The sequence below is a fragment of the Artemia franciscana genome, unplaced genomic scaffold (assembly GCF_032884065.1).
Source record: "Artemia franciscana unplaced genomic scaffold, ASM3288406v1 PGA_scaffold_74, whole genome shotgun sequence".
NCBI lineage: Eukaryota > Metazoa > Arthropoda > Branchiopoda > Anostraca > Artemiidae > Artemia > Artemia franciscana.
The window spans coordinates 2,310,480-2,332,746 of record NW_027062709.1 but is presented as its reverse complement, the minus strand read 5'-3'; the positions used below and the strand labels follow the sequence as shown (position 1 = coordinate 2,332,746).

The following is a 22,267-nucleotide window of genomic DNA, read 5'->3' as shown; positions in this document are numbered from 1 at the left end:
AAAAAAGCTATATGGACAAATTGCTTTAATACCACAGTTAACTTGAGATGTTACAGCTTGGATATGATTTTTAAGTTATTAGAATTTGTTTTATACAATACTTATATAAGATTTGGTGGTGATTTGTACAAGCAAATCGTGGGAATTCCCATGGGGGGGAATGCCAGCCCATTTATAGCTGACTTGTTTTTAAGTCAACTAGAATATAAATATATGATGGATAAGAATAATCCAAATAATTTAAAACATGTTTTGTCAAATAATAAAAGATATTTAGATGATATTTTGGTCTTAAATTGTAAGGATTTAATTGATATTTCTAAAAATATATATCCATCAGAGCTTACTCTTGAACCTAGTCATGGCGCTGGTCATGAAGATCATTTCTTAGATTTAAATGTGAATATTTGTGATAATAATAAATTAAGTTTTAAAATGTACAATAAAACGGATGATTTTGATTTTGAAGTGATTAGTTTCCCATTCCCTGAAAGTAATATACACTCAAATATTACATATTCTGCGTTTTTCTCACAGTTACTTCGTTATGCAAGGATTTGTAGTAATTATATTCATTTAAAAATAGATGTAAAATCTTAAGCCAAAAATTGATATCAAGAGGTTTTTCTGCAAATTAATTAACTTGGCAATTCAAAAAATTTAGTTTTCATTATAACGAACTTTTAAATAAATATCAAAAGAATTATCTGGAAATACTTAAAAAAATTTTCAACTAATTTCGGAGGTTCGACAAATTATGATGCAGCGCCATTTATTTTGAATTGTGTTTCTAATAGAGCGGATTTTTTTTAAAATAGCCACATGGTAAAGATGAATTCTATAATTGTTAAGTTCATTATCTTTTTTTTTTTTTTTTTTTGCAATGTGTTAATATTTGTGATTTGGTAAATTTTATCATATTTAGTTTACCTATTGTTGCTAAAAAGAGGGATATATTAACAGGATAAGCTTGTTTTGTTGTTACTTGGTTGTTTTACATTTGCTGTTTTTTTTTCATAGGCATGTATTTTGGGGTTGATACCTGACACGGGGATGCCATGGATATTCTGTGGTAGCCACAACACTTGGCTGGGTAGAGAATTTAAAGTGGCGAAACCCTATAGGCTAGTGTATTCTCCTGATGAGCCCTTGTGTTGGGTTGTTGCCTCCGAATTATTTGTCTTTATTATTTTTTTTATTGTTTGGTAAATGACGACTTATACTTATTGACGACATGACTGCCTGTCCATGGATTATTCTTTATGGTTGATTGTGTTTGGCTATGCTGTTTGACCTATGTGATTGTATGGATGAGTAGGGTTAAGGCCTCATTCAAGTGCTGGTCTATATTAATCACTAATTTAGGAAAACAGTCTTCCTTTTCTCCTTCTGTCTTTTTTTTTTTTTTTTTTTTTTTTTTTTTTTGCGTTTTTGCTGTTGCATTGGTGATTTCTCTTTTCATGATTTCTCTTTTCCTGAAACACAAGGGCCGTTTAATTAGAATAGGAAGCTCTTTTGAAAGTGCTACAAGCTTTAGTGTAAAAATCAAGGTATTTATGAGGGGGACAACCCCTTCATATACGGAATAATTTCTGTTCTTTTTCAGTCTTAATTTTGCTCCTTCCTTTCAGTTTCAAAACTAATTTTTTTATTTAATTAAATAAATGCTGATTGGCAGATAATAATTGACAGTCCTGCATTTGTGTTAAATTGCATAGTCAAAGATAAGTAAGCGAATACTGTAAACAGGTTTGAAAAACTTTATTGTAAGACATTTTAAAATGTAGGTGTATAAAAACATGGTATAGTATAATATACCCTGCCCCCCTCCAGTCTTGTAATGTTGATGATTGTTCCCATGTTTTTCTTTTCTTGACTCGGTTCGCGTATTATTCGGTGTTTTTTTTTTTCGTCCTCCCTCCTGTTGAAAAAAAATGCTTGCTTACCTGCCTGATTTATATCTTGTTACTAAATCCTTTTTTCAGTGTTTTCGATATCCATTTAAGCTTGTATTGATTAATGTTTTTATGTCTCTATTGTTTTGAGCTACCTTCATACTTTCTCGTCTTGTTGAATGTCCTGTTTATTCTATTATTCTGTATATTATATTTTCTATTGTAGTTCTTATATATTTTCTATTATTTCAGCTGTTGTTTTGTTTAAACTTTTCTTTTTATTTTAGTTTCTATGACTTGATGTTTATATCTAATTTCTATTCTTTTGGTCTTTCGGTGTCTATTTAGTTTATTTTATACTTTATTTGATTGTCTCATTTGCTTTAGGTCTTTATTACTTTAGGTTTACAATAATTTGACAAATATGTATAGGATAAATGATTTACCTTTCTTAGTGAACGACTCAATATCCAAAATCCATGGATTAGCTTACCTAAAATTATATCCTTCTGTGCCCCAGAAGAACCTAGATGTGCTTATTTATTGCTGAATGATAAATAAAAGTTCAAATAGGGATAAAATCCTTTTAATAGACAGTGATAAATTTCACAAAAAATACTCAGTATTTCGGTCACATATGCAGACGGTCACTGCATTTGTCAGCGAAACATCTGGTATTTTTTTGTGAAATTTATCACTGTCTATTAAAAGGTTTTTATCCCTTATTTGAACTTTTATTTATTGTCATGGAAAGGCAGTGTGGTCTTCGAAACTATCTACTTCTTGCTGAAATGAAGTGTCTACCATCCCTTTGCTTATGTGTTAGTTTAGCGTAAGAGTTTTTGATCTTCCTATGCTGTGGTTGCTATATGGGTTCTAAGCGTGAGTTTCTTACGCTAGGTTCCTCTTTCTTGAGTTATCTATGTACCTGACCGTGACTAAAAATGTTCCATCCGCACTTTTTCTTAGAAAACTATGATGTGTAAATATGAAGATTTGTAGGAAGATTCTTTTATAGAGTTGTCAAAGATTCAATGATAAACAGAAGACATCCAAATAATTTGGCCAAACAATAAGAGAGTGAATAAGCGAGTGAACCAAAGAGAGATATGAGGGGACCAAAAGAGAAAAATTAAGCATTATAACTGTTTAAAGTTATTTTATTTTTCTTCCTTTGATTTTATTTCCATGGGGTAAAATTGTTAACAGCCAGAATCAGCCTAATTTCCACAAAATCAGTGAAAATCGCTTGCTATTGCAATAAAAGAAATGATATTTATTCCAAAACTAAAGTACGCATTCTTTTACTTTGGACTAACAAAGCTTGACTGTCTCCTGAAATTCAAGTCTTATGCACCATTAAAAGGTTCAGTATCTATTAATCTTTGAAATCCTTATATTTAATGATTTTGTGTCTAGTTATAATAAATCTTGTTTTTAATAAACTTGTAACATGTAATTATGCTACGGTCAACTAAAAGAGCATAACAACCATCTCAGGGACAGTTTAGAGTATTTGGTTAAACTTTCATGGTACTAAGCTGTTTGCCCTCCAATTTCTTTTGAATCTAAAGAAGGGCACTAGAACTTTTCATTTCCAATCGAACTATGCTACCGTACTACCCCTACTATTACGAATACTCCAACTAGCAAGGCTAATGGTATTAAGGTGAAACTTGATGGTACTGTGCTTATTACTATACTACCAGTACTACTAAGATTAATACAACTAGTAAGGCTAATGGTACTAAGGTGAAACTTTCAGGGTATGTCAAGGGGGATGGTGAGCTAGGCAAAAATGTAAAATGTACATACTACTACTATTACGACTAGTACTAATACTATCATTACTACTAGTTATCACTTGTTATTACTATCATTATTACTTACTTGTTATTACTACTACAAGTCATCAATTCAAGTCATCACTACAGTTCATCAATATATCTGATGAATGTCAACATTCAATTCGGAAAGTTTGAAATGAGGATATTGAACATATTTTTTGGACATAATAATATTTTATTATATATGTATATAATAATATTTATTATATATAATAATATTTATTATATATTTATTATATATTTTATTATATATTTTATTTTATTATTATATAATATATTATATTTATTATATATTTTATTATTTATATATATTATTATATAATATATTATGTCCAATATTTTGGACATACACCAAGCGACTATGTGTTTGCTGACATTGACCTAATGGTGAAATGGTGATACATGGTGATAGTGCCTAATGGCACCAATGGTGAATGTTGAGCATTTCAGAGATTTATATTTCTGAGATTCTAACCTAATTTCTAACCCATTTCCAAGATTTATAACCTAACCTGTCACCATCAAACCTTTTTATGAGATCGACAAAGCTGACTGGTCAACAAACAAGATCATACTCGCTTGGTGAATGTCCAAAATATTTGCTAAATAACATTATTTCGGACTTACACCAGTGAATGTCGACATTCACCATATTTCGATCTTCTATGGTAACATTTATGTTCGAATATATTTGTTTTTATAATCCATACCTATTTAATCGGTCTAGACATGTTTAAATCAACATTGAAAATATTAATCTATATTTTTGGTGTTATAATTAAAATTTATTTTTTTTAATTTGCCAGAATCTGAAACAAGTGAAGAAGCACAAACAAAGAAAGCTATATCGCTGTTTTTTTCCAAATATCGAAATAGAAAAGGCAGAAAACGAAATTGTGAATATTTTGACTGCACACTGAAAATCATCCCCGTCAACCACTAAGACATAATATGACAATTAATGCTCCAAAAAACACAACGTAGATCCGTGTTTTTATGTTAAGGCCTAGTTCCATGTGTGCCCCAACTTAAGATAACCTAATTTGACCTAATTAGATCACATTCATAACTACAACCTAAGCTAGCATAACCTAATTTAAAATAAATATGCAATCGGATGTGTAAAAGGGCATGAGAGGCTTCCCTGAAGCCTGATTTAATTAGTCTAAGTTATATTTTGCAGGTTTGAAACGTATTTGCATATTTGTGAAAACAGTAGAACAGAAAAGGTAAAAAGTTAAATACGAACGTTTCTACTGTGCACCAACAAGCGCTGTACTATATAGTTCAACCGTCAACCACTAAAAAATAGTGCGACAATTAATGCTCCATAAAACTGCACCTACATCCATGCTTTTCTTTTCATGCTGCAGTATTTTCATTTTGTCAACTTTATCGATGGAAGTACAAAAGAGGGACAATGCCACTTTTGGACTACTATTTTGCGATAACTAGCTTGTAATTTCATCAAGAATTTGAGAGCTAAAAAGAAGGGCAGCTCATTTGAAATATAAATCAGAAATATTCAAATAAATTCCATCGTTTGATTTTTGAGAATTGGATGCACGCATTTCATCCGTTTAGTTTTATCATACTGCGTCTGTCGATTGAAGAGTATTGAGTTCGGACGAATTATTTTGATTTTTTCCCTTTTTCCGTGGCAATGATGGGGGAACTGCTCCATTTTGTTATTTGTACCTACTTTTCTCGCAGTCTGAAAAATCTGGGGAATAGATATTAAAATTCTTGGAGGTTATTGTATGTAGGCCAAAATGCGACTTAAGACCCAAATATAAATCATGTAAAATAATATATACCAAATATTAATCAATATCCAGTATGAAATATTCAAAGATACGTTTTGTGGATCTCCAAGCTCTAAGGAGCCTCTGGAGCATGAAATGGTGTGGGTTATTTGTTACTATTAGGCCAAAACATGACCTTAAGTGATTAAAAACTCATTTCCCCTTCCAAAAAAGTCCTCTAGATGTTTTACTACTGTGCAAAACTTCAACTAGTTTTCTGTTCCCAAATAAAATATCGATTTTTCAGTCAGCTAATCTGTTTTTCTGTAAAACACTAAGAGTTGTTAATGCAATATTTGGATAATATTACTATATTTCTTACATGAGCGTAGGTTGTCGTTCCGCAGATCTAAACAAAAGCCCGATCTGTCTCTCTCTCTCTCTCTTCTGCCCCCTCTCTCCCTATATATCTCTCTCTTTCTCTTCCTCTCCCCCCTTTCACTCAATGTCTAGAGAAAGACAGAGAGAGAGTCCAAGGCTGGGGAAACAATTTATCGCTCACTCGGGGTTAAAGCTATAAATAATGTAAGCGTGCTTAGAATTTTCAGATTGAGGAAAGATGGCAAACTATTTTTCCTCCCATCCTCACAAATGAGTACACGCTTCAGCTTTTTATTTCTTTATCGTCTTTTTTGTAGTTGTATTTTATTATGGTGGCCACGGTTTCAACTTTTATGGAAATGATTACCTTCTACCAGTAGATGCCCCACCCAATGGTGTTTACAAAAGTTCAGACAGCATAGACAAAGATGAAATTATAGCCATGCTCTCGAATGCTAAACCTCGTCTACTCACTGTCCTTCTAGATACGTGCAGGAAATCACCAACAGAGTAAGTTATATTTTGACACTTTTCCTGGGACCCGGCACATTAAAAATGTTTGCCGTGTATCAGGTCATTTTCTCAATTCAATGGCTAGGCGTTATGTTTTTATTGAAAATTTGGTTGAAGGAGGTAATATGGAGGTAATAGATGGGTGGCTGGAATAAAACTTTGCTGATTCCAGACGGATCTGTTTGTGGATCTAATAAAAAGAAAAAAAACATTTCAGCTGAAAGTAAGGAGCAATATTAAAACTTAAGACGAGCAAAAATTATTCTGTATATGAGGGGCGATGCCCCATCCTCAACCCTTGCTCTTTACGCTAAATTTTTAAAGTTTTTTAAAAATTCTTCTCATTTGAAAACAAACAGCTTAGGTGTTCGGGTAGTCTTTCATAAAGAATCAGTACAAAAAGTCAGACTTTAGACTAAAGAGCGATGGTTAAGGAAGGGGAAGCCCACTTCATATACACGATAATTTCTGTTCGTTTTAAATTTTAATGTTGCTCCTTACTTTCAGTTGAAATAACTTGTTTTTCATGTTTAGTTTCTTACCATTTTTCAAATTATACTAGGAAATCCCCTTCCCTTTTCTCCGCATAAAATCCACCCCCCCCCAAAAAAAAAAGTTCCACTTATTTTCCAATAACAAGTGCTATATGTGAACAAAGCTCAAATTGTGCAACTCACAGCACTTTCTCTAGGGACAACGGAAGGTCATGTCATCACCGAAGGCATACTTTTTGGACCTTTCAACTATGCTGAATGAAATGGATATCTTAAAATTTTGACTGGATGTCTTTGGGGTAAAATGGCTGGAGGAGTGGGTCTAGTTGCCCTCTAATCTTGTTGTTCACTTAAAAAAGTCACTATAACTTATGATCTCCAGTTTGAATGAGGCCTCTCCTGATCTTCTAGGACCATTGATTCGATGGGATCACCCCTGTGAAAAAAACAACAACAACAAAGAAATGAAAACACATCTGTGATCTTTCTTCAATACCTTTCTCTTTACGCAAAAGTTTGACTTTTTATCCCATTTCTTTAAGAACAACTTCTGGGGCACAAGGCCGTTTCATTATGATACGAAGCTTTTTAAAGTACTGAAAAAATTTTAGCGTAAAGAGCGAAGGATTGAGGAGGGAACAGTCTCTTTCATATACGCATTGATTCCTGTTCGTTATAAGTTTTAATGTGCTCCTTACTTGCAGTTGAAAAAACAAACTTCCTTTTATTTAATCAAAAAATAGATCAAACCGTGGTGACTGGCCTAAGACATAAATAGTGGTTTTTTATCTCTAGTAAAAACCGAGTATGAAACAAAATATCGTATGAAACAAAGAAAGAAAAGAATGATAAATGAAAAATAAAATCAAATAACCAAGAAAACCAAGAAGTCGACAAACATGACGTGAGTCGACACACAAACATGACGTCAGTCAACAGACAAACACTTATTTATATATATATATATAGATTTTGATCTCAGTTGCCTCTTAAAAAAAATTGTGGTAAGCGATTTACGTTAGACCTTGAAATTGTCTCCTCAAAAAGAACTAAATAATCTGGGTTTTTAAAATGGGGAGGGCCAAAGCACAATCAAAATTGTTCTTTTGTTTTATTTTCGCACATCATGGATTTATCTATTGAAGCCTTATGCTCGTGCAGTCGTTCCCCCAGCTGTTGACGAGTCCTGCCAATGTAAAATTTCCCACATGAATAAGGGACTCTGTATATGCCACTACCCAATATAGGGTCAATTTTATCCTTTCCCTAGTTGAAAAAACGTTTCAACCTTTAGTTCATTTTTAAAAGAAAAAGAAATATTATGTTTCTTTAAAATATTCCGAAGCTTGTCGCCGAGTTTGGGGAAATATGGTATAATGGTGAAAGTTGTATTTTCAATTGGCGGAGTAATTGAAGAAAGGGGGAAGAGTTCATTATTTTTCTGTTTTACCTTTTTTACTCTTCTATCGGCGGTATTTTTAATAAGTTTAATTGGGTAGCCACTATAAAATAAAATATCTTTAACATAATTTAATTCAGGTTCTAGATGATTGTGTGAATAGATTTTAGAACTCTATCAACTGAAGAGATTACTACCCCTCTTTTACAGAAGGAGACTGGTTATACGAGAAATTCAGATAACGATCATTGTGGTAGGCTTCCTATATATAGAAAATTCAAGGTTATGTGTATTTTTTTTCTTTATTTTTTTCGCAATTGCTGTGTGTATTTATCTGTGGGATCAGCTATTATTTCTTTGCAAATATTTTTATCCATTTAAAGGGCATTTGCTTTTTTATAATAATCTTTATTATATGAAATAGAAATTTTAAAAGAAAATCTACTAATTGCCCCTCAAATATACATAAAATTCCAACCCAAAGGTTATTCTGCTCCCAAATTTTATGGTCTGCCTAAAAATCATAAGCAAAATATTCCATTACCTCCTATCATAGCATGCTATAATTCCCCAGCTACAACTGTAGGAGAGTTCTTGTCACCATTTCAAGCCTCTTTTAAGCACACAGAAATCATATAAAAAATCTGTAGATCTTGTTGAAAAGTTAATAATAATAATAATAATAATAATAATTTATTTATCACCCACTTTACAAAAACAGACGTTAAGTGGAGTAAAATACCAAAGAAAAACAGCAAAAGTAATACAAGAAACAGATTTAATCACATACAGAAAAAAGACGGATAGGGCGATGAAAACATCCTAGCCTATAAATCGCTTCAATAGCTAGATTGGCAGATAATGTTTCGAAAGCACCAGTAATATCTGTCGCACAATACTTTTTAACCAGTTTTGTATTCCGGTAAGAACGAGGTAGATATAAAAGAAATTTGCAGTACCGGTAATAATTTATACGAATACGTTTTAGATCACCAGTCAACAGAAGTGGCCTAATACCAGAACAGAAGAGTACAGAATGATCGCAAAAATTTGAGTAAAGCCGAGTTAGCGCTCTTCTCCTATAGTGTCCACGATTTGCTACAATCTTAGAGTAACCGAGCCTCAGCTTATCACTAATATTTTTGACAGCACGAGACCGGAGAGCATTCATAGAATCGCAAACTGTTATACCAAGCCAACGAAAGGATTTAACACGAGGAATACTAAAACCACGGCAGTGTAGTGAATCTGAACAATTATTACCGTTGAAAACAAGAAACTCGCACTTGTCAATATTTAGGTACAGGCCGATATCGCGGAAAGCAGAAGTAACTGACTTCACTGAACGGGCAAGACCAGACTCAGTTTGACTAATCAGAAGAAGGTCATCCGCATAAGCCAGATATGAGATATCAGATGGTCCTAGTAGGCATGTAGTCGATATTTTTGATAGTACATTTTCAATACAAGCATTAAAAATATACGGCGAAAGAACTCCTCCTTGTCTTACACCGCAACGAACAGGGATATGACCAAAATAAGAACTATCTAATGACCTAAGGCGAAGGTAAGAATGGGAGTACCAAAAACGAAGCACGTGAATTACCGACGGATTTACTCCTCTCTGGCATAATGTTGTCCATGCTTGAGTATGACAAACACTGTCAAATGCTTTAGACAAGTCTAGGGTTGCGAAATGAAGTACACGACGAGTGCGATGGGCATCTTTTAATAAAGAAGTCAAAGCACGGTGAGCATGCTGACAGCCTAGCCCCGATCTAAAACGAAATTGATTATCATCATTTAGAGCAAGCTTAGTGATATAGGGTAGTAGGAGGTGTTCAAAAAGCTTGCTAAGAGTACAAGCTACCGTTATTGGCCTATAAGAACTACAAGAAACCGGATCTTTTCCTTTTTTTAGAAGTGACGTAACGCTACCGCATAAGAACGAGTCGGGCACACACGAACTACTAAAACACATTTGAAAAAACAGTTGGAGATGAGATACCAGTTCAAAAGAATTCGGAACAAGATTCAAAACACTAATCCCATCAATATCCAAAGATTTTGATTTTAAACCCTTAATACCTTTAACAATAGCCCACTTTTCAACTGGAATCACATGTCTCTGACATAAACGTGACGGCAAATTTTTTTCGAGCAAACGTGAGAAACGCTTATGCACTGCATAATTAACTTTCGAAAATATTTTTGAATAATGTTCGATCCAAGATGGACGAGGTATAATATCACTAGAACTTTTATCCGGAAACTTGGCAGAATTTATCACTTTTCGCCACTCACTATTACTTTTCGGAAAAGTTTCACCGGAGTAACGAACGGCACGAAGATGGCGTTTATATTCGAGTTTCGTCTTTTGTTTTAGATCAAACACAGTACCCCGAGAAGGTCGACCACAGGCAGACCAGATTCTTAACCAGAATTTGGCCTTATTCTTGACTTTTTTCAGCAAAGGATCACACTTCCAAATTGGTTTTTGGGTATTCCGCCTGACACGGATCAGTGGGACGGCCACATCTTCAGCTTGCTTTATACATAAGATAATGTCACGATAATAGCGATTCAAATCAGCACGAGCATTGTCAATAATGGGGTACGCATTTGTGCAAAGAAGATGGAAGGGGACACGTACGGTGGACAGTAGAGCTCCAAGTGTAGCAAGGTAAAGAGGCATGTTCGCACTAGACCAATCACGTTTTTCAAACCACTTATGCGACAGTGATGGTTGGTTCGAGTATACGTCAGAAGTAACCGTAATATCAAAATACAGAGGTAAATGATCATAATCTCTCTCATCTTCATCAACATGTACTGCTGAAATTTGTAATGAATGATAGCAGATACAGTGGTCCAAATTTGAGACAGAACCACTACAGTGGATATATGTAAAACTGAGGTCTTTCGCTAGGACCTTAAATGCTGAGGGTAGACACTGAAAAAGCGCTTCCTTTCGTGTCGAGGAAACGGTGATGTCACAGTTTAAGTCGCCTATAAGCACCCACTTGTATCCGAGACGCTCAATACCAGATATGAGAGTCTTTAATTTGTTGCAGGCATTAGCATAACTGGAGAAGGAAGAAACAGATCTTCTATCATGGGGCAAATAGGCGTTGATTAGGATCACGTCTGCAAGCCGGATTGCAAGATAGTGTTCAGATGATTGGTAGCAGCTAGGAGACAAATATCTAGGCAAAGATCGCTTAATTATACAGGCAAGACCGCCAGAAGGCCTGCCTCGGGTACGGTGGGTATTCGTGGTGAAAACAGCATGTTGAGAACTTCGCCTTAGAAAGTTTACACTGCAACTTGGGAGCAGGTGTTCTTGTAAGAGAACAACATCATGATTAGCTAGTTTCTCATCAAGGCTTAACACTTTATCCTTTGTCCCATTGATGTTGAAAGATCACACTGAGACTTTATACTCATTCATGATTGCAAGCGAGAAGGTCGTGGAACTTTGGAATTTGCAAGAGCCTTTTAGTTTGGAGCAACGAAAACTGTAAGCAACATGATCTCCACTACAATTTGCACACTTTGGGGTGTTACTGCAAGGTGAGTCACTAGAGTGTATATGGGGACCAGAGCACCGTGAGCATTTGTAGTTTTGATCGGGACATTTTGCGGCAAGGTGGTCAGGTGATTGACATTTCCTGCAGCACCTAGGAATTCGCCGATATTCATACACTCTGAATAGTTCATAGCCTATCATCAGTCCAGATTTAAGGGCCGAGGAAAGAGAGATTTCGTCTTCGAACGTAATTTTCACACAATTTGAGCTCCCAATTCTCATAGCGTCTCGAACACCCCTGCAAGCTTTAAGAGGCGCAAAATCAAGATCTTGTGCAACGCCTTTCATTATGCCGAAAAACTTTTTCTCCACCATTTTTGCTTCACAATCACGAAAAACCGAGCGTGCAGATTTGCAAAAGTCAGCAGCGGCCACGCTATCGATCTTCACAATCAATTTATCACCAGAGGCGCGCACAGTATCAATGCACTCGTGACCAGAAATACAGTCAATTCTTTTCTTCCGTTTAGATGCATTATCAAGATCACGCGGTACATTCGTGATAATAACAGTGGCTTTGCTTATATCACTACCAATAGCACTGCTTGGGAGGCTGGGGAAATTCAGATCGTAAGTTGACATTTTCTCATTAACTTGTGAAAGGGTCTGTTGAGTTTCGTTAAGCTTAGAAGCTATCCTGGAGTAAGCAACTGCTGGAATACAGGGAACTTCGGCTGGGGAACGGATAACAAAGACAGGCATGTCCTCAGAAGCACTCTGATTTTGAAGAAGTTCTAACATGTCTTTCAAATGATTCAGAGCTGCGTTTGAACCCGTGCGCCTTGGATAGGGCTCGGTCAATTTCGGCAGCGAATCCCACAGGATTTTCTTCGATTTGGCAATATCACTTGACTCGAAAAATTCAACAGCAAATTTTAAGATCACTGTAGCTTCGACACCCTTTTCATTATTATACTGCAGAAAGTTCCGAACCGGGGCATAAACAAAGCAGTCCGTATCCATATCAGAGTCCATTTTCATGCAGAAAGTCTGTTAATGCAATTCCGAGTCAAAAACATAACCATGGGCAAAACACGTCTTAACCGCACTAAAGCTGAATGGTAGTTGGCTAAATTTCAGAAGCTCAAAATGCCAATAAGCGAGGGAAGCGTAGGCTCCTGCTATCCATTCCCCGCAATTTAAGGGAGACACACTCCCGGCAGGTACGACGACGCTTGCTACAGAAAACCTCCCCTCTTCTGCTCGCTTATTAGTAAAAATTTCCAAAAATAATTTATGAGTCTATATGATTTGATAATTATGACCATAGGATTATCTCTCATTTACTGAAATGCTGGATAATAATTTCACTCAAGGTCACGAACTTTAATCCTTTGCCAAGTATTGCGAAATCTAACTAGTTCGCAGGGATTAAAATTCACTGAAAAAGCTTACTGGTTTGAAATTTATGATATCCAATTCTAGATAGACGTTTTCACCTTGAACTTTTGATGCAGCATCCATGTACACTTCCTGTGATGTCCACAAATGTGAACAGGCCTTAATAAGGAAATTAGAGGAAATTTCTGCTTGGTTGGATTATAAGACCTTGGAAACTGACACACAATAATGACACATGCTCGTCTTTGCAACAAATTCTCTATGTATTTTAGGCTTCGAGACAAGTTTTTTCTTCAAATTATGGGTTTACCGATGGGAACCGTTGCGTCTCCATATTTTGCAAGTTTCTTCATGGAATAGTTTCCCCTTGAACCAATCTTTCTGGTTCTGCTTTCGTGACGATATTTTTTCTGTTTGGGAACATGGACATGACTCTCTAAATGATTTTTTTGTACGTTTTAACACTTTCGACTCGAATCTTCACTTTACGCTAGAACTTGAAGGTTCAGGAAAACTTCCTTTCTTGGATGTTCCGATTATAAGAAAAGTCCCAACCTTGAAATTTCTATATATAGGAAGCTTATCCACAATGACCGTTATCTGCATTTCCTGTCAAACCACCCTGCCTCTGTAAAAATATGGGTAGTAATCTCTTTAGTCGATAGAGTTCCGAAAATCTGTTCACACAATCATCTAGAATCTGAATGAAATTATGTTAAAGATATTTTATTTTGTAATTGTTTCCCGATTAAACTTATTTATACCATAGATACAAGGCTAAAAAAAGATAAAGTAGGAAAACAATGAACCCATCCCCGTTTTTTCAATTACTCCGGCAATTGAAATCAAAATTTTCACTAATTCACGAAGCTCAGCGACAAGCTTGGGAAAAATCTAAAGAAACATCTCTCTGTTTCTTTCAAAAATGAACGAAAGGTTGAACATTTTTCAAATTAGGAAAGAATCGAACTGACCCTGTATTGGGTAGTGGTGTATACAGAGTCCCGTGTTCATGTGGGAAGTTTTAAATTGGCAGCACCCGTCAAAAGCTGGGGAACGATTGCAAGAACACAAAGTTTCAACAGATAAGTTTCAACAGATAAATCCCTGAGATATGAAAATAAGAACAAAAATGACAATTTTGTTTCTGCTTTGGCCCTCCACATTTTTGAAAATCCACATCATTTAGCTCTTTTTGAATTTTAGCATCTTAAATACATGAATAGAACATCTATAGGGAATTTTAGCATCTAACGTAAATGGCTTACCACAATCTTTTAGAGTGGCCATTGAGATTAAAAAATATATAAATAGAGACCTTGCTATCAATAGCGATACTGGAGATATTTTTATATGCCATATTTATAATAACTTAATATTAAAAGATTCAAATGAAATTTTTATTCGGTTTAAAGTAAAACCACCTGTCCGAATTTTTAATGAAAATCGAGTTTTTCACAAGGTAAATCTATTGCTAAGCAAAGAATTTTTGCACATTCCTATTGGTGAGCATGTCTTTCATGTATTCTGTCTTGTTGTCTCATTTATTCTGGTTTGTTTGCGATTCAGTATCTATTTGTCTCTTGTGAAGTTTACATAAAAGGTTAGATTTTTTTTTTCTTAGCACTGAGGACGACTTGGAGGAGATCCTTGTCGAAATATCTGCTGATTTATGTTTCATATTGTTCTATTGGCTGACACTACCCTCGTTTTTCTCGGTTATTTGACTTTATTTTTCTTTTATCTTCTTTTTCTTTGTTTCAATTGTCATGTATAGCCAGTGTTGTCTTAGAACGTATTTAGGCCCAAAATAAGAATAACAAAACAGAAAATGACATGAAACAAAAAAGAATGTATATCTACAAAAACACTAGTAAAGCAAACGGATCAAACCGTGGCAAGGCGACAAATTAAATTCTGGATTGAATTGAAGAGAGAAAATGAAAAGGACATGAATGAGGAAAGAAAATATATGTGCAAAAATACTTTTAAAACAAATGTTGGCTGTGAGGCGACCAGCATTGTTGTGCCGTTTCTGGTAGCGTATTGTGTAGATTAGTCAGCTTCTTAATAATGTTTAGCAGGTGCAACTTTTTCACTATTTTTTTATTCGGATAGCAAAGAGGGAAATAAAGGATAAATCTACGGTAACAGTAATAGGAAGATGTAATATCGATGATATTTTTTTTTATTTATTATAGGACAAAGGTCAAAGAGCTTAAGAACAGAATGGTCGAAAAAAGTTGAATAAAACTTACTGATGGGAACTGGATTGTATTGCCCTTGATTGTATAAAAAGTAAAAAAATAGAACAGGAGAAAAGAAAGAGAGAGAAAACAAAGGAACAAGAGAAGAAAGAAGCGAAAAAAGGGGAGTACATATCGTCGTTTGTAATTTTTCTTCATCCATAGATAATTCTGTCTTAGATAAGTGAGGTCGAAACTGGGAATAAATGCACTTTCACGCCGGAATTTTTTGGGGACTGCTTGGGATTAGTCGTTTTCTAAGTATTTTTTTAATGAATATAAATAGCTATACAAACACCTAAAAGGATTTGAAATTACTCTATATTCTAAGGGTATATCCCCCTGCCTCAGGCCAAGACTCTTCACCTGCTGCAATTGCTGTTCTCTTAGATATTTTCAGGAAAGAACTAGTCAAACTTTAGTGCAGAAAGTTTGGGGCTAGATGGGGACTTAGCCCCTTCATCAGTAGGATTTTTTGCTTATTTTGAAGCTTTAATGTCGCTCTTTACATTCATTTCGTCCAAGCCCCGTCCGGAGCCCCGGAAACACGGTGGCGTAATGACGCACTTCATCCATGTTTTGACAGCACATCCTAATTTCAATGGGAGCGTGAGCAAAACATTCCCAAAAAATGCTTAAGATGCCATGCTTATCTGGAAAAATTTGAGTCCTAGTCAAAGAGGGAATACTACGTCTGTCTAATACCTTCTAACTTTGGTTTAAAGTTTTGTTTTTGGTTTTAGTTTTAGAGGAGAGTGTATCAAAGGTTTATTGAATGGGGAAAATAGCTAGAATGAAAAACAATGCATGTTAAGGATGATATTTTCCTGAAGGGTCCTTTGGACCGATCGGGGAGAGGGGTGGAGAAGAAGTGTTTTCTCAGCCATTCTGTGCACAAATGTCCCATTAATTGCAAAATGGTTTCATGCCCAAAGGAGATGTAAAATAGAGTAAAGAACACAGGCTCCTAGATGAATTCTGTTGTAGTAAATTCTTTATGTATTAAAATTGAAATTGTATTAATTTATTAATTCTAATTCTCATATCTAATTTTGTACTTCACGTTTGAAAAGGGTCTTATTTGTCAAAAACCCTGAAAAATAGGTAGAATCTAAAGACAATGTCAAACATAGTCAAAATTTTTTTTTTTGGGGGGGGGTGCTATGGATCTCTCGATCCGTCTCTTGTGTTCAAGGTCTGTTTTTTCTTTTCTTTTTATCTTTTTACAGGGAACAAAACCCATACCTGCATAGTGAGCGGCCCCGTACCTACCGCTATGAGCCGGAACGAAATTTGATAGTAGGATTCGCTACCACTGCCCATTTGTCAGCATTTGGATTTTCTAATCAGAACAACGGGATTTTTGTAGGATATTTAAAAAAACGCATCAGAAACCATGTTTCAGTCAGGCAACTTCTGATGGAAGTTCAGCATGGTAAGTTCAAGCTGGTGCCACCTTTTCAGAGAGGGGCTAGAAGTGCAGAAACTCTGCTTAATGGGGTTCGTGTTTGTTCTGTCTTTACTTTAACCCTACAAGCACGACAAAACACATAAAATTTTCGGCTGTATCTCGTTTCCATTTCTTATTTTGTTTAGAGATTTCTAGTTTTCTAATTCCACTTAAATTTTTCTTTTCTTAGTTTTTCTCTTTTTCTGAGTTAATTACGGAATCACAATTTTCAAGTTCAGCATGGTAAGTTCAAGCTGGTGCCAGCTTTTCAGAGAGGGGCTAGAAGGGCAGAAACTCTGCTTAATGGGGTTTCTTACAAAGAAGCTTGAAAGGGGTGGGTAGAATTTGTTGACATTCACCTTAATCAGGCCAACTTCAGATTCATTAGCTCTAGTCCCTTTCACAACACTGAAAATTTGGGTGCATGCATAGTGATCCTTGATTAGAAAGTGATTTTTGAAATGTTTAAATATTCTGTAGCAAAATATGCTTATTTGCGCTGTCATATTTCAAAAATAATAAAGGCTGGCTGGCTGCTTGTCCCTCTGCTTGTCCCTATCCAGCAACTGTAGCGTTGACTCAACGCCCGATGTACCTGGAATCCCCAGATTTCTCCAGGTACCCATTTAGAGCTGGGTCGACTCTGGCTGAGCTTAAAGAGTCACGCCATTGACCCCCGTCCCAAACCAAATAACTGGTAAACTGGGGTTGAACCCATGCCCCTAGGACAAAGGATTCTCACACCACCTCGCCAACCACTTAGCCAGGACGGCTAAGCCTGGAAGTTGACTTACCTGATTAAAATTAACTATCTCATTTAACCTGCAAAGATTTTTCAAGTTAATCTAGTCTTGATTTGTGTAGACTTGATTTTCTCATTCTTGTTCTTGTAGCTGGACTAGGTGATTTTTCGCCTTACCTCGTGTCTGAAATTCAGATGTTACCCGGGAATTAGTTCTTAAAAAAAACTTATTCTTGAAAAAAGGAAAAATGCAGATCTATTATCAGTTACAGAAAAATTTTGGCTGTTATTCTATAAATGCCAAATTTTCCTTGAAATCTCCTTCTTTTTTAATGAAGTTGCCATGAGCTACACTGTGTGTAGCGCTAGAAGTTTTCATTGAACCCACAACACCCTATATTTTATATCCTCCCCCTAGATTTCAAAAATAAATTTTTTGGAGGGGGGACATACTTCCATTGAAAAATCCCCTTTTTGGGTATTTTTCATTGAAAAAAAACGACAAATTTATGCCCCCCCCCCCCTGAATTTTGAAAAATACATTTTGGGAAATTCTTATATTCCTCTGTTAAATCGCCGAAACATAACTCTTATAGTTACCTATTCTCTTTGCCGCTCCCCCTAACCCTGAAATTTAAGCTGGGAGCTTCTTCCGGCTAGAATTTAAGATTCATCCAGAGTTCAATAGTACTTGTTACAATTTATTAGGAACAGCAATTTTTGGATTTGTGAACTAAAGTCTTTATTATAACCTATGGCAATTGCTGTTCTCTTATTGTGCTTCAAATTTCATTAACCTGCAACCGGTCTTTTTACAGATGGAAAATTATTGGTGTATTTAACTATCTGGATAAGCTGGCAAATTTTTTTTTTAGTTTTAAAGACTCCATAGGGCCGCAAGGTCTTTTTTTTCGTTTGTTCGCGTGTTCAGTAGAGCACAATAATTGTGCTTATTCAATAAGTCATTACAATTAGTTGCAATAATCTATATTGAACTGGGGGTTAAAGTTTGTTGTTATCACTTTTGGCAATAGAAGAACTTGGTTACTGCAAGTTTGTTGCTTGTGTTTCCAATAAAGTTGTAACTATTTTATAAATGAATTGGTTTATGATTAATTTGCCCCCAGGCATTTAGGGAATATATAGCGTTGATTAAGAATTAGTAACATTAATTCATATATACCTTTGAGATTTAGAATTTTTAATAGGTTTTTAGGTTCACGTATTAGAGATAAGGAGGGTGTTTTCCTGAGGTTTAGCTTTGGGTCGGTTTCACCTACCTTATTTACCTACCTCTTTCGAATAAGAGTGCCATATATTGGTCCTTAGCCTCAACAGAAATGACCACGCTATTATTGTGGGTTTTCTGGCTGGAATAGAATAAAAGAAAGTTAATAATGATGCTTCGCTAGCCAAAGAACCAAGGAGCCTTGGTCGTTTTCTTCCGAGGAAAATTATGGATTATCAAAAGAGTTATCGAAATAGGGAATTCTAAATTCTCTGTTTTATAATTAGGAAGCTTCAAAAAATACTTTGTAAGGAGTAAGGAGGAGAATGTCTCTATGGAGAATTCTAAATTGGAGAATTCTAATATGGAGAATTCTAAATTCCCTTTTTTATAATTAGGAAGCTTCAAAAAATACTTTGTAAGGAGTAAGGAGGAGAATGTCCCATTGTCACATCGGCTAAGTATCACACTGGTTTAGTTACCCAAGAATGCAAACTTGGATTTTATCGGGGAATTTTTTTTTAGCTGGCTAATCATAGATAATTTTGCATTTTTACGTTAAGAAGTTTACGTTAGGAGATGATAATGTGAAATAACCTTAAGCAGTCAAAATTTCAGACAGAATGAGGTGCTTAGAAATTTCTTTTTTCAAAAATTGAGCTATTAGCTTTTGAAAAAAAAGGCATGTATCGAACTGGGATTTGGGACGTATCCAGGAATGCTTTTCGGGGGAAGTAGCCCAATAAAGAGATCAGTTTGAATGGGGAAGAATACTATTTTTTTTTTTATTATTTCAATAAAAAGTACCGAGAAACCGAAGAAAATTTTTGATTTCGAAACGGCATGGGCCCCCAGGCCCACTTGGGGACTTCCCTGACTGGGATACTCTGACAAAATTTCCACTTTTACTAGATATATATAGAACCTTTATCAAGTTCTGGTTCTATCACATTGATTTACTTTAGTTTTTTGGCATCTTTTGTCTGTTGTAGTTCTCTATTTTTTTCAGAAATTCCCTTCTACTGTACCTTGACTTAATCTAGATTTGTGTTTCCATGTGCCATAGTGTTCACTAAATCTATGTTATCTGACCATTGAATATGGTTAAATAATGGTTATTTCACATTGCTACTGTATCACGCTGTATTAGTTACGTAAGAATGTAAACTTGAATTTGAATAGGAAATTATTCTTAGCTGACTAGTCGTTGATCGTTTTGCATCTTTACGTGAAGAAGTTTCAGTTACGAGACGGTCGCGTGAAGCAACCCTAAGTGGTCAAAATGTCAGACAAAATGAGATACCTAAAAACTTGTTTTTTCACAAATTGAGCTATTTGCTTTTGAAACAAAGGATGTGCTTAGAACTGGGCTCAGGCACTTGCCCAGTTTTTTTGGGGAGGGAGTGGGCAATAATAAAGAAAAATTTCGAGGCGGGACAATAGAAAAAATTAAGATTCAAGAAAATTAGGAATGGGAAAAATTGGGGAGTCAAGGATGTAGCAAGCCCCCTCCCCCCTTGGTACGTCCCTGACTGAGATACACTAATAAAATAAGCACTTTTTACTAGTTCAGAGCTTTTATTGAATTTTGTTTTTTGACATATATGTACTTAAGTTCTTTGGCGTCTTCAGTTGTAACTCTATTTTTGTGCAGCAGGTTCCTTCTTCTATGCCTTGAATTAATCTTGACTTCTGCTCCCATGTTCGACAGTGTTTATTAAATGTCTTTTTATTATTCTTTTCTCCAGAGAGTCTGCTTAAAATAAGTTTAACGATTTTCTCTCAAATTTTGCGTAGCTCTAAAATTATAAAGACTAAAAGATTTTTTTAAAAAACTTCTTTGAAGGAGAAGGTTCGGAACAGACGCATATGTAATGATAGGGGAGGCTTTGAGTACATGATCCCTCCCCTCCCCAAAATCCTGAGTCGCTTGTGTCTTTTTTTCCAAAAGCTGTATAACCCCTTCCCTAGATTATCCCCCCTCCGAGGTAAAAATCCTGCATATTTGCCTTTTAGAAGCCCAGGAATTAGATTCAAGTTCTGCATTAAATTTCACCTGTTAAGAATTGTTGATACCTGCAGCCAGGAGGATAAGAGGAGCTTCTCCACTTAGCTATGTCCGACGGCTCCCTGCCAAAATTGACAAATAGTGTTCTGAAAATGTAATATTTTATCATCAATTCCTTTCCCTTACCAATATGAAGATTAGTCTGACCTCCTCCTCCTAAAAGTTCGTCCTATTTGCACCAATATTAAGGGTCTATTCATTGTACCTTATTTTCAGATTTGTTGACAGAGCCGAACGGTGCTACCCATCTACGGATCTGTAGATCTGTAGAGTATATCCTATGTCTAGATCTCTTTCTGAGGTCCTGAGGGTTAATTCTTCCCCCACTATGTTTATTTGAAGGACCTTTCACCTCTCATGGAAAGCTAGAAATTTGGGCCTAAACATAAACTTTTAGAGACTTTAGCCCCTCCCCATAAGATGCAGGGGCGTAATTTTCTATAAGGCAGGGGAGAAACTGCCCCCTCCAGACCCAAGTTTGTCCCCCCAGACTTAAGTTTGCCCCAAAGCTGAAATTTATTTTCTGCAAGAAATCTTGTCAAAATTAAGATAAGCCTGCATAATTCAAGTATCCAGAGAACCAGATCAGTTTTGTTTAGTATATCTTTGCCTTTATGGTAATATATGACTCATTTTTCAGTTTTTACAGTTGTTTTAACTTGATTTGGGAAACTTGCCCCCCCCAGATTTTGACGAAATTACGCCACTGATAAGATGGCCCAATGACTCTCCCCTCATAGCTTGTACGCAACTACAATATGCTAAATAGCTATTCATATTATTGCATAAAAAGTCTGTAATAACCTTAATTGTACGGACAGAAAAGCCTCCGGACGACAGTAGGTTCTCTGAAATCGGGAGTTCATAAAATTTAATATTAAATCCATATATAAAATCTGTGAAGCATTTAAGGCTTATATCTACTGGGACTTTACAAAATCTATATACCACTTTCTTATTTGCAGATTTCTTGAGAGACCCCAATGCTGCCACACATCTACAGATGCCATACATATCCAACAACTTAGCTGAAGAGCTGTCACTTACTGATCCCATTGAAAAAAAATCTGCCTCGAATTTAGACCCATTTTGGGATGGAATTCACCAATTCCCAGATCCACAGATATTCCTTTTAGAAAATGGTGGCAGAGTTGTGGTTACTTATTTACGACAGTCTAACTGTTTGCTGAATGGTCTAGAGATGATATTGGACTGTGAGAAGATAATGACTGGTTTACTTGTTAGGAGTAGTTCACAGGTGGGTAGCAGTTTAACTAGTGACCCAGAAAAAATCACCTGGTTAACAGTTCTAAAATCACTTGAAATGCT

At 35.5% G+C, this 22,267-nt stretch overlaps 1 protein-coding gene across 2 annotated transcripts in view; it reads left to right on the top strand.

Annotated features, from left to right (window-relative positions):
• LOC136042177 (mucosa-associated lymphoid tissue lymphoma translocation protein 1-like) overlaps positions 1 to 22,267 on the top strand; it is a 72,922-nt gene that overhangs the window by 38,127 nt on the left and 12,528 nt on the right. For both annotated transcript variants that reach the window (XM_065727109.1, XM_065727110.1), the window contains exons 8-10: positions 6,186 to 6,378; positions 16,680 to 16,885; positions 21,904 to 22,196. In XM_065727109.1, coding sequence (XP_065583181.1) covers positions 6,186 to 6,378; positions 16,680 to 16,885; positions 21,904 to 22,196 — 692 coding nt within the window. The remainder of the gene's footprint in view (positions 1 to 6,185; positions 6,379 to 16,679; positions 16,886 to 21,903; positions 22,197 to 22,267) is intronic.